A 12,021-nucleotide genomic window follows, 5' to 3' on the forward strand; every position below is an offset into this window, starting at 1 on the left:
GTTTCAGCTTCAACCATCCTGGGCTCATTGGAAGAGCCCTTCAATTGGGAAAGCTCTTGTCATAAGTAAGGTGGGTGAAACAACCAAACATCCAATCCAACGTTAATTTATTCCAATGACACTTTAAGCACAGGCCCCAAACCTAGCGGTCAACCCTGGGTGATTAGCGGGCTTGTGATGTGAGTGTGGGGGAATGGAATCACCTCAGCCAGAGAACCTAAAATAAATGCAAGCAAAGATCCTATCCACTCAGAGGAGTTATTTTGCGATTTAGTGATCCACTATCAAGTCAATATTCGATGCCCAAGTTCAGACTTTGTCGTTATGTACTAATGTATATCATCTAGGGACCTAAGTATATGTATATGTGAATGGTTTACCCAGGCCATAATTATCTTAATGACCTATATAAGCTCGGATCTCATCTTGATTCATCATTATCGCTGCCTAGATGTACTTGAACTTTCCAGTGTCAGGGCACCCAGCTACCTCTACCTACGAATCCATCCATCGTAAAACTCGAGTCAATGGTCGCCCCACACTGTAGGTCGCTCTCAGCGGTCAGAGCCCCAATGCCATCATAAAAAAAAAATTATAGAACCTGTTCAACCCCCCCGCCTTCCTCTGTGAAAGAAAAAAAAAGAACCTATCCAAACTCTTACACGGCCAGGCTCTATTGGTTTGGACCTGTCCTGATTCAGAGTAAATGCAGCAAGACTGTTGTCCTTACTCGTGCCTTGGCCACCACCAGATTTATACTTATACTTCCGGTCTACGTCGACTACTTATTTGCCTTCAAAACTCGTTTGACTTCAAGGATAGGAACATAGACTTCGTCTTCCGCCTCCGCCTCCGCCTTCGCCCCTCCTACTCATACCCAGACCCCCCGAGCTGCCCGGGCAGCTCGCCTTCAAGACGTCGTCCTCAAAGAAGAGAAAGCTCTTGCGAAGCGATCTACCTCTAGACTCGATTGATTCGTCGTCGCCCTCTCCTGACTCAGTCCTACCCTCTTGCGAAGTCGACGACGATCCCGCTCTCTCCTTCTCCGCCTCTCTGGCCTCCAACTCGAACTCGTTCCTCCGGGCCGACTCACAACCCGCCTCGAGCCTCCCCCCGCGTCTCCAGCATCAGACAAGTTCTCTCGTCTCGGCCGATTACGCTTCATCCGCTGCCTCGAGCCCCTGTGCATCTGCCTACGCCGATCTTTCCATTGAGAGTGATCGTGGCGGCGACGAGACTGGCCCGGCCCCGACTTTGGCTTTGGCCAGAAGCCAGTCTCCCTTGCGTCTCTCTCACCGAGCTATCATGAATGGCGATGCCGACCTGCCCCAACGCTCCTCATCGCCTTTGAAACGACGTGCTTCCAGTATGGATCCCGAAAACGATGCGGATAGGACTCGCGATGTCGACATGGGTACATCACAAGCCAATGAATCTATCGAGGGAGCCTCACAGCTGGCCCCCGAATCGCTGCCTCGTGATATGAGCGTTGAAGCGCCTGAGCCTACGGCAAACTCAGCCACTGATGCTTTTCCTGCGCAGCGTAAGGCTCACCATGTTTCCAATTTGCAAGTACCGCAATCCGTCGCTAATTCTGGTCTCATAGCAATTCCTTCGCTGCAAGAACAGATCAAGATCATAGAAACTCTCTTGAAAGCCTATCAGGAGGCGCAAGTGAAGGAAGGAGACAAGGCCTATCTCGTCTCCAACACCTGGGTTCAAAAAGCACTCTCATTGCGCGGCGGCTCCAAGGACAGCAAGGAGGGAGATTCCACATCGGACCTTCTCGGCCCTGTTGACAACTCGGATATCATTGAAGAAGTCGTTACAGAACCTACCGGCAAAGAATACATTCGTCTAAAGCAAGGAACTAACGAGAATGAATTCACACTCTTCCCAGAGGATGCTTGGAAGATGGTTGTCGACTGGTATGGTATCAAGAACGGTCAAGAAGCCATTATTCGTGCTGCTATCAACACTGCTGAACCCGGCGAAGAGCCTGTCATTCAGTTCGAGTTCCACCCTCCAGTTTTTACTGTTCACCGTTTATGGTCTGAAATTAGCCCGCTTCCAATCGAGCAGTCCCTCAAGGCCAAAAACCCTCCTCCTTACAAGTTCGTCAGAAGTCGCAAATACCATGCACAGACATTTGTCAAGGAGATTAAGACAGCCACCGGTGTACCGCTAGACCGCAAAATTCGATTGTTCATGGTACCTCAAGTCCAGCAGGTTTCTGGCCCCTCAGAGCCCTCACGAGCCCTCACGCCTCCGGATTCCCCAGGTCGAACACACAACGGAGCTAGCTCTACAGACACATGGTCGAAACTTCTCCTCGACAATGTTTCGTTTTCTCAAGTCCGTGATCAAAGGGTCAAATGTAAGCTGGAAGACAAGACCATTGACCCCAAATTCAACGGCAGTTCAAACTTGACCATGTTCGATCTCGTGACAGATCAAACTCTGGTCATCGATGAGGCCATCGAGTCCTTCTGGGTTAGCAACTACACAGGGAAAACTCCTCCAAATGGATTAGCCATCCCCACCAGAAGTGGCCTGGCCTCTTCTAATGCGAGCGGTCGAAGCAGTCCCGCCCCCGGTGGCTCATTAACACGCGGCCGAACGGGAAAGAAGCCAGGTCGGAGCATTGGCGTCGTTGGTTTGCAGAACCTAGGAAATACATGTTATATGAACTCTGCACTTCAGTGCGTACGAAGCGTTGAGGAGTTGACCAAGTACTTCTTGACCAATGAGTATCTTAATGAGGTCAATAAGACTAACCTCCTGGGATACAACGGGAAAGTTGCTATAACGTATGGAAATCTTCTGAAGGAGATATATACGGAGGGCAGGGGCTCTGTGACTCCTCGAGACTTCAAGAATACGATCGGCCGTTGCCGGTCGACTTTTTCTGGATATGGGCAGCAGGACTCGCAAGAATTCCTTGGATTTCTCTTGGATGCTCTTCAGGAAGACCTGAGCCGAGTGAAGAAGAAACCTTATATCGAGAAGCCTGACTCCACCGACGACATGATCAACAATCCGGAAGCTATCAAGGAAATGGCAGACAAGGTCTGGGACATAACGCGCCTCCGGGACGACTCAGTTATTGCCGACCTCTTCACGGGTTTGTATAAGTCAACACTCAAATGTCCTGAGTGTGGCAAGATCAGCATCACGTTCGATCCTTTCAATAATCTGACCCTTCCTATTCCTGTCGAGGACGTATGGATGGCCAAGGTCAAATTCTTGCCCCTCAACGATGTGCCGGTCATGTTTGAGGTCGAACTGCCCAAGCACAGCGCGATTGAACAGCTCAAGCAGTTCCTCTCCGCCCGGACAGGTGTACCTGTGGAGCGATTGATAGGAGGAGAAGAGTACAAGGATCGTTTCTTCAAGATTTACGACAATAACCTAGATGTTAGCGAAGAAATCGCGAAAAATGATCTCGCAACCTTCCACGAGTTGGATGCTGTCCCTACCAACTGGCCACATAAAGCGAGCAAGCCACGCTCCATGCTGGATATCGACACTCCTCTCGAAGCTCCCTGGAATGACCCGCGGTATGAGAGGATAGTGGTACCCGTATTTCACCGCATCCCATCGAACTATGGTCGTGCTCGGGATGGTGTGGCTCCCCCAAGCTTCATCTGCTTCACCAAGGAAGAAGCTTCCGACATTGACCTCATTCGACGCAAGATCCTGGAGAAGATCTCGAACTTCTCAACTTGGTCCAAGCTCAGAAACGGCCCGGAGGAGAACTCTGATAACGCTGACGGAGAGGTGGTTGCTTCGGATGCCGACTTGTCTGGCGATAGTAAGGTTGTTGCCAACTCGGTTGAAGGTGAGGATGACATTGTAGATGTGCATATGAAGGACACCAGCGAGGCTCTCCCCCATCAGCCACAGATTCTGAAACGATTCAACAAGAGCCGACCCAAGTTTATCGGCCCAGATAGCTTCCTTGAACCTGAACTGCAAAACCTTTTCGACCTTTGCTACTTCACAGACAAAGCCTACTCTGGCGATGTGCCAACGGGCTGGTCTAACGTCGATCACCACCAACTACTCCCTAAGTTGTCGGATCGCATCCCTCAGCCGTCACCCGAGGATGACGATACCGCCAGTCGCGACGACGAAAGCAGCACGCCTTCTAATGAAGATGCAAGCAGCAACGACGAGAGTATCAAGGCAGAGACGACGCAAACTAGAATGGTGGAAGAGTCCAGTGAGGAAGAAGTTCAAGAAGCTCCACGAGTAGGTCTTTCTATCAGTCTATCTAACAGTCCCAGCGCTTATACAAAACAGAAATTCAATGGACGTCCCTCAAAGGTAAAAGGACGCAAGCTCAAGGGCCAGAAATTCAACAAGAAAGCCAACAAGCGCCGAGAACGTATGCAGAACAAGAAACACAAGGCCGCTTCTGTCAAGCCCCAGCCTCAACCTCCTGCTGTTGCTGATGGTGGACCTCTGATTCGTCTGGGCGAAGGCATTGTCGTAGACTGGAACGAGGATGCTTGGGAGAAAGTGTTTGGTGGCGCTGCAAAGATCCTTGCTGATGAACAAGGAGCTCCAACATTTATTGATCTGGAAACGCTCACGGACCCTGCCCTCAAGATTGCTCAGAGAAGAAGACACCATCGTCGTACACGAGGCATCAGTCTCGAAGAATGTCTGGATGAGTTTGAGAGAGCCGAAGTCCTCTCCGAACAAGATATGTGGTATTGCCCCCGCTGCAAAGAGCATCGGCGAGCCAGCAAGAAGTTCGACCTGTGGAAATCGCCAGATATTCTTGTCGCGCATCTGAAGCGCTTTAGCAACTCTGGATGGCGCCGCGACAAGTTGGACGTCATGGTTGACTTTCCTATTGAGGGTCTCGACCTTACTTCCAGAGTCATTCAAAAAGAGGATGGCAAGGATGAGATTTATGATTTGATTGCTGTTGATGATCATTACGGAGGTCTCGGTGGAGGTCATTACACCGCCTACGCCAAGAACTTTGTCGATGGGCGATGGTATAACTACAATGGTGAGTTGCTATATCTCTCTGAGCCCCTACCCGTGGCTCCAAGACTCTGACAAGCTCTACAGATTCGTCTGCAAGCCCTGTGTCTGACCCTTCGACATGCATTACATCAGCTGCATACCTATTGTTTTACCGTCGCCGCTCGAGTACCCCTTTAGGCGGATCGCGGTTCGGAGTCATCTCTGAGAAATACAAGAACAGCGAAGAAAACTCTGAAGAAGAAGAAGAAGAAGGCGAGGTGGGGGAAGGTCAGCGTCTCGGCGAGGGTTCCTCCCTGAATGGGTTGTCGAGCGCTGGGATCGGAGCCGCAGCAACTCGCCATCTCGGCGGTCGTGGTTCGGATAGAATCACTGTCACCTCTTTAGCTGGACCAGACGACGAAGACGAAGATCTCCCACCCTACGATGGAGCTAACCGAATAGAGAGCATCCACAGTACCGTCGAGGACGAGGGTGTAGATATCAATGGAAGCTACCAGCGCCTGGATAACAAGTCACTCAACCTCGTCCAGGGTTGGAACTTCGAGGGCCTGGGAGATAGCGGTGCCGAAGACTCTACAGGTGCCGACATTGGTTCTGATGATGTCCAGCTAGACTCTTCAGCTGATGAGCGTGGCCTCAGCCAGTTTGATGATCACGACACAATCATGACAGGACAGGACCCCGCTGAGGGCGAATCCGAGCCTGCCGCTCCTCAAACGACGATTCTTACAGACACCCAGAAGTCTACATGGGACCGCAAGGATGTGATCGATGTGCAAACCGCGGCAGGGAGCGACAGGGATTCGAACGAGGTGGCCGAGATCCATCTTGAAAATGAGAAGGGAATCAAGGCCGAGTAGGACGGCTGTCCAAAGTCGGGCAACAAGCGGCCCAGAGTCATGATGACATATGGTAGACGATATACGAGAAAACGGCTAAAAGTGCATGAGATGATGACCCGGGACGGCCCAACTTGTGAGGGGCATGTTGACGTTGATGGGGGAGAGGTAGATAGAAAGAGGCGGCGAGAGAAATAGATGGTACATATCGCCGCACATCTCGCATAGGGTTGAAGGGTAGAAAACGGCGTTGGGTTTTATTTAGCATCAAGCATGTTCAGTTGAATGGACTTGACGAAGTCAAAACAGAGGATGTCTTGTCTATACGTGTGAAGTTCAAGCAGTAGTCATAAATGATAGACATTCTTACTCTCATATGACTGGTGATACACAATGTGATTTGCTTCACTGCCCTCGCCAGCTTCAGGGCTTGCTCGGACGAAGGGCGCAAGCTACTAAGGATGTGCTTATTCCATGGTATAAGATACCCTTAAATATTTCAGTGTCGCGAAGCGTTTATAAGTTTCCGAAACCCCTGTTCCTTGTACCAGGACACACAAGAGACGCAAAGTATAACATTCTACAAGCACGGTAAAGTCACTAATTATCTGTCGGTTGCAAGAGCATAACGCGACCTTCAATACGTAATCTGTAGCTTGTCATTCAAGGCTGGATCGTTGTATCTCGACGCTGGGGGCAGAATGGCATCAACAAGGTTTCCCGCTCGTGGACCCTAGTTTTGAGCATCCACCTCAGCACGCTTGTTGTATTTGGGGACTGAGCACGAGAAAGAAATTGCGAGACGTTAAACCCCGCGTTTCAGGAGATGAAGTTCGGTTGGAAAGCATCGCAGTTGAAGACTATCTTCTGAAGCAGGAAACACCATATGGAGGAGTCACTTGCGCAACTGATTAGATACAGTTAGTTCGCAGCAGTGGTGCGGCGTATGGGATAAACCCGAGACCTAAGGTACTCTTAAGTTCGGGGCAAATCCTCGATAATCAACCTACCCACCAAATGGGAGCCGGGGCGATGCCCTTCCTCACTCCACACTCCACTTGGGCGGGCTGGATTTGACAGCCAGCACAGCGGCCGCTAGATTGAGGGCGTTTGATATGTTCTCACTCTACCTCCTGAGGGGTTGACAACTAAAGAATGGCTTGATGGTTGACACAAGTGACGAAATAGAAGTAGATAATTGCTTCGCGATCGACATCTCGAAATCCATCTCATGGTTGCATCCAGGCTATTCGGTTCTCCACAGGGTTCAGCTTGACAGGCTTGAGGAGTCCCAAGCTTCAGCCAGCCACCACGTTAAAGATTTGAGCCTCTACAGGACGTAATTTGACGCATCGAGGCACCACCAATGGTCAGATGATGTTTGGGAAGAGCTCATCATACACCGAGACTAAGACCTGATAGCGTATAGACATATGACTGGCGATAGTGAGCCCACCAACATTGAGAATTTGAAGTTTGGCTATCGCAGAATGGCAAGATCCAACATATCCACTACGTGACCCATATCCTTTGCGATAAAAGAAATAAGTAACTTCTTCACACGCAACGCAAGATTGTTGATATTGTCAGCTAAAAATGACGGACGCCAAATACCCTATACCACAGGCTACCGGAGACTCCAGGGCGACCGCAATAGGGCCCAAGCCATCCATTCTTTAGTTGGAGAGTAGAAAAGTCGAACCGAAAACGGGTCCAGGGCGTCTTTAAGGACCAGCCAGGAACAAGGGAGACAAGTGTCGAGAGTCGGGACTTGAATCAGGTTATGACCGCAGAAGGAGCAAGATCCCACAAAAGCCAGGGTACCTCTCGCCGTCTCGGTGACTCTGTGGGGTGACTTCAAAGTCTAAGAAACAGGCCGCCGGCCCAGCAGGCGTGGGCTCTTGCCTCGGTTCGGGGATTCTGGGGTGGAGATGGACATGGAGAAGTGAGTCTTCCTCGTTTTGAGGCTCGAAGTGGAGTCTTTGTAATACCAGCAGATCGAGCCTTTGAAATGCGTCATGTGTGGGAGGGCTTTGACAGATCCAAAGCTAGGTACCTTAGTCAGTAACCAGATCGTATGAGGAGTCTATGTGGCTGCCCTTGTGGTCCATGACCGGTATGGAAAGGCTTGATAGACAGCGTGCGTATCGTACAAAGAGATGGAAGCCGAGTACTCCATCATTCCCTAGACGGACTACAGGTTACAGTTATCTGGCAGCCAGCTGGAGCGATGAATGGGCAGTCCATGTGCCGTTGCCCTGAAGGTCTTGGCTTCTTTCGAGCCAATTGAGGAAACCATCTGCTCAAGTATGTGTGCGTCGATGAAAGGAATTCTTGCGGCATCAATCTATTGTTTTTATATCATTTCATTGGAGCGAACCGGGGAATTTGGATGTCGGTTGCCGTTGTTGGAAGTTCTACTGAGTCCAGGAACAAACTGAAGATGGCTCCATTCTGCGTATGGCACCGCGATGGCCTGGGTAACTGTCGACAGCCATCCTATACCTAAAGCGTAGCTGTTGCGTACCTCGTCTCTCAGTAGCTTCACCTAGAGGCGGGGAGAGTTTTGAGCCGGTGTGGTGCGGGGCAGCGAGCCCATGGCCTATGGCGAAAGCGACAGGTGATGGAATGGGGCAATGGAGATGGGAATGAACGAGCAAGACAAGAAGAGTTGAGAAGAATGAAGGCGGAGGAGGTTGGCGTTGCTGATGAGAGTCGATAGGGTCTCGAAAAGATAAGAGGCTCTGGTGACGAGATCTGGATCTCAGATCTGCTCCCGTCAAATCACGTCATATTGGTTCGTTCGTTTGTGTCAACCAAAAGAGATAGTAAGTCGACTTGAATGTGGAGTTGACTGGTAGATGCTGTGAATGTAGGTGCCTTACCTATAAATGATCCTAGTAGTCTAAGGTAAGGTAGAATTCATCAATCAATTGTACTGTATCCAAGTTGATCCAGAACCGCAAAGATGTTGACAGCCAGCCACTGAATTGATGAATGGTAGCCCAGGTAAGGCAGGGCCTATCTAGAGTTGGGTAGGTAGATTGGATTCTGGCTGAACAGCACCTGCACTTTACCTGCACGGAATCATACCCGGTGCATAAGTAGATAGGTACCTACCTGACTGGGTAAGTACCCTCCCCCTTACCCTCTTGAGTTGCACCTGGAGTCCATTATTCTTGTAAGTATGCTGAGATCGTAGTGGAGACCTAGGAACCTGACCGTGCGGGAATCTTGTGGTTCTCACCGTCATACCAAGCTCAATTGATTAATCACCAAGTGTCGGGGTTAACAAGGACAATAGCACATGTGCTATGTCGAATACACTGTACTCAAACTGTACTTCCTTCGAGAATGATTCTTAGGTGGTTCCCCTTTGCGTTGCAGCCCACCACGCACCCCTGTTCAGTAAGTGTGGGGCGGATGACCCCATTCTAGATTCTCGAAGACGGCCAGAAGAATTCAAAGCAAGCCGCTTGGACCCTCCGTTGTCTACCCTGTTGGCTGACGCTGCAGACACGACGTAATTGGTTGTCATAAAGACAAGGGGGCCCTGGTCCTGGCCAAGCGTGTGGAGCACGAGGTGGGTTCCACACTCAATTCTTAGCCTCTCTAGGCTCTGTCCCAGCTGGCTTTGGTGCCTCGCGTCGCGTTGCAAGCACGTTAAGGCACCTCCGGCTCCCATGCCTGCAAGCCTGTAAGGTGTAAGGTAGCGACGATCCTCAACCACATCCAAGAACATCGTCCAACCTTACTCACGATGGACCACTTCGGACCTTGATGCAGGCGGCACAGCAGAGCACAGTAATCCTACGGTGGCCGATAATGAACGTTATGTCTGACCTTCCCTAGGTACACTCGACCATGCTGTCGTGTCGCCTCTGCTGACCAGTCACTCGCCACTGTAAATCACTAAAAACAAGGCCTCAGAATCCACACAACGCGGAACCTAAGTCTGCGCCCTCTCCGCCAGCCCAGACGGCACTTCCGCAAACTCTGATGCCTCTTAGGCCTCCTTTGCAAGTAGGCAAGCTACTCTTTGCTGTTGTATATTTGATCGCTTGCGTTGATTAGGAGCAATTCTTTAGACTTGACCATAATGCGTGCTGTCATCGAATGAAGCATTTGACTACCTTAGGTAGTTTAAGTAGCTTGTGTTCACAAACTGAGGCCAAATGGTGCTGTATATTTCCCACTACAACTCTACCAAAATCTATTACATATTGCGAGATCTGCGTCATCAAGCTTAACTGTACTCCTACTCTATCTTAATTAGGAGTTTTACTTTGTGCGCTTTTCATAAGCAAGAACATCTTGACCCCCCTATTCATGTTTCAAACAGAGCACTCATTTCCACCCTCCTTTGTTCGCATGTGGTTTTCCTTTCTTTTTTCATCATCTCTCTATGTGCCTGAGAAAAAATTTAGGTATTGTTCTTGAGCAGCGCTAAATCCATACCCCGTGGCAGCCCTATAGTCCCCTAAAACGATTCATAGCCACGGTTCTAAAAAGTGATTATTGGGTATGGAACATGATCGTTTTTTAACTCCTTGCCCCCCCTGGCTCTGAGACCTCCCCTCACACTCACATTCCCTTCCCTCCAGTTTCTCTCAGAACAGAGTGACTTTTACCCTTATGCCTCTGGACTGAGTCCGTCTCACCTGAACGAATTCGACTCTTGAACTTGGCCTTCGATCTGGTCGCTTCTGACTCGCCGTTTGAGCCCTTTCTTCTCCACGTCTTTCGTACTTCTTCTCGGCAAATCGTTCCACTAAGGCGGTTGTCAATCTATTCGAGTAATTCGACTGCCGGCGCCAGGCTTGGTTCCCGCCTCTGTTTCTGCTTGTTAAGGTTGTCTTTTGTTTCTTGGCTTCGTCTTGCCCTGTCTTCGTTTCTCACGCTCCACCTGTGAGTCCAAAAGGTACCGGCCGATGGGCTCGAGAGGTCAGAACTCTGTTGCGTCACATTTTGGTTCAATTCGACCTAGTCAAATCCAGGCTTCAATCCAGACATTCACCCTTTCTCTGCCTTTCATCTGGTCTTTCCTCAACCCATTCCCAAGACTTACATTGACAGTGAATATCTCTCTCGCCTCATCCTTTCCAATTTCTCTCTGGTTGTCACATCGCACTATCACCCTGTCTGTGTTGTGCGTTGCTGTGCTGCCCTACCGGACTTGCACTCACACTTGCGCTACTGTACACTGCAATCGCTCCTCCTCCGCTTGCAGCCACGCTCGCAGATCTTCTCCTTCCTCCCCCGGACCCGGTTACCGCGACTGTCGGTGCCCTTGCCCTGTCTTTGGGTCTTCCCTTATCTTTCCCTAGTCCTTCCATTCTCCGACCAGGGTCAGACACCTTCTGCGTGCCGCTAAGCAGGTCTCGTACTGCTGTACATACAGTAGGCAGCTCGTACCTTGAACCAAGACTGGTAAGCTAAAGCCTGGGCTGATACTTTCACTCATTGCCCTGACACCATCCATTGTTCCAGCCCAGCGCACGCGTGCTCTGTTCTGGTTCTGCTTGTAGTGTTGGTTGTACTGTACTGTATTGTCCAGTCCAGTCCAGTCCAGTCCAGTTCGTCCGTCCGTACTTTCCTTCTCACTACCTGTGAATCCAACCCTCAATCCGACGTCCTTCCTTGCCTCTTTTCCTTCTTCTTTTCATCCCCTGGCCCTTCCTATTCCTAGGTGGCTCTTTCCATCTTGGCCCAATCCGAGTCCAGATTCCGAGTCCTCTTGTCCCCTCCATTTCCAATCCACTGCGCTTCTCCCTCCTGCGCCATCATTTTTCAAATCCCTCTTGTCTTCTTTTCGCATCGCCGCATTTACCACGTCTTTCACGACATCCTCCTCCTGCTTACCAGCTAATATCCGCCCCTCGTCTCTCAGCCTCGACTGAATTTTCTAATTGTACGAACCCTGTCGCCAACCGACTGCTCCCGCCCGCCGCGACGCCAGTCTGACAGCCTGTCCGACCCTCCCAACAGAAAACACCAATCGTCTGTACCACCGAACTAGGTTCATTGAATCAACTCAACTCGACAACATCGCATACGAACTCGAGACGAATCAGCATCACGGGCCCCTATCTCTCAATTCGAACACCCCTTGCTCGCCACCAACCCGCATGTCGTGTAGCTATTGAGTCAATTCTCTTAGGCTACTTCGCGACAATTG

General features: G+C 50.4%; 2 protein-coding genes across 2 annotated transcripts; one reads left to right on the top strand and one right to left on the bottom strand.

Moving 5' to 3' along the window:
* Positions 1–451: 451 nt before the first annotated feature.
* On the top strand, positions 452–6,218 carry FOBCDRAFT_157085 (uncharacterized protein; the record flags this gene model as incomplete). The annotated part of the gene is made up of 4 exons (XM_059608380.1): positions 452–471; positions 831–4,254; positions 4,306–5,026; positions 5,089–6,218. 4 exons carry the CDS (start codon positions 452–454, stop codon positions 5,862–5,864), a joined length of 4,941 nt encoding a protein of 1,646 aa, XP_059464442.1. The 3' UTR covers positions 5,865–6,218.
* A 4,048-nt stretch (positions 6,219–10,266) lies between these two features.
* Positions 10,267–11,325, bottom strand: FOBCDRAFT_198637 (uncharacterized protein; the record flags this gene model as incomplete). The annotated part of the gene is made up of 6 exons (XM_059608924.1): positions 10,267–10,323; positions 10,505–10,614; positions 10,769–10,826; positions 10,912–10,985; positions 11,032–11,229; positions 11,259–11,325. The coding sequence occupies 6 exons, from the start codon at positions 11,323–11,325 to the stop codon at positions 10,267–10,269; spliced, it is 564 nt and encodes a 187-aa protein (XP_059466946.1).
* Between the last annotated feature and the right edge of the window lie 696 nt (positions 11,326–12,021).

The sequence above is a fragment of the Fusarium oxysporum genome, chromosome III, assembly GCF_013085055.1.
Source record: "Fusarium oxysporum Fo47 chromosome III, complete sequence".
Lineage (NCBI taxonomy): Eukaryota > Fungi > Ascomycota > Sordariomycetes > Hypocreales > Nectriaceae > Fusarium > Fusarium oxysporum.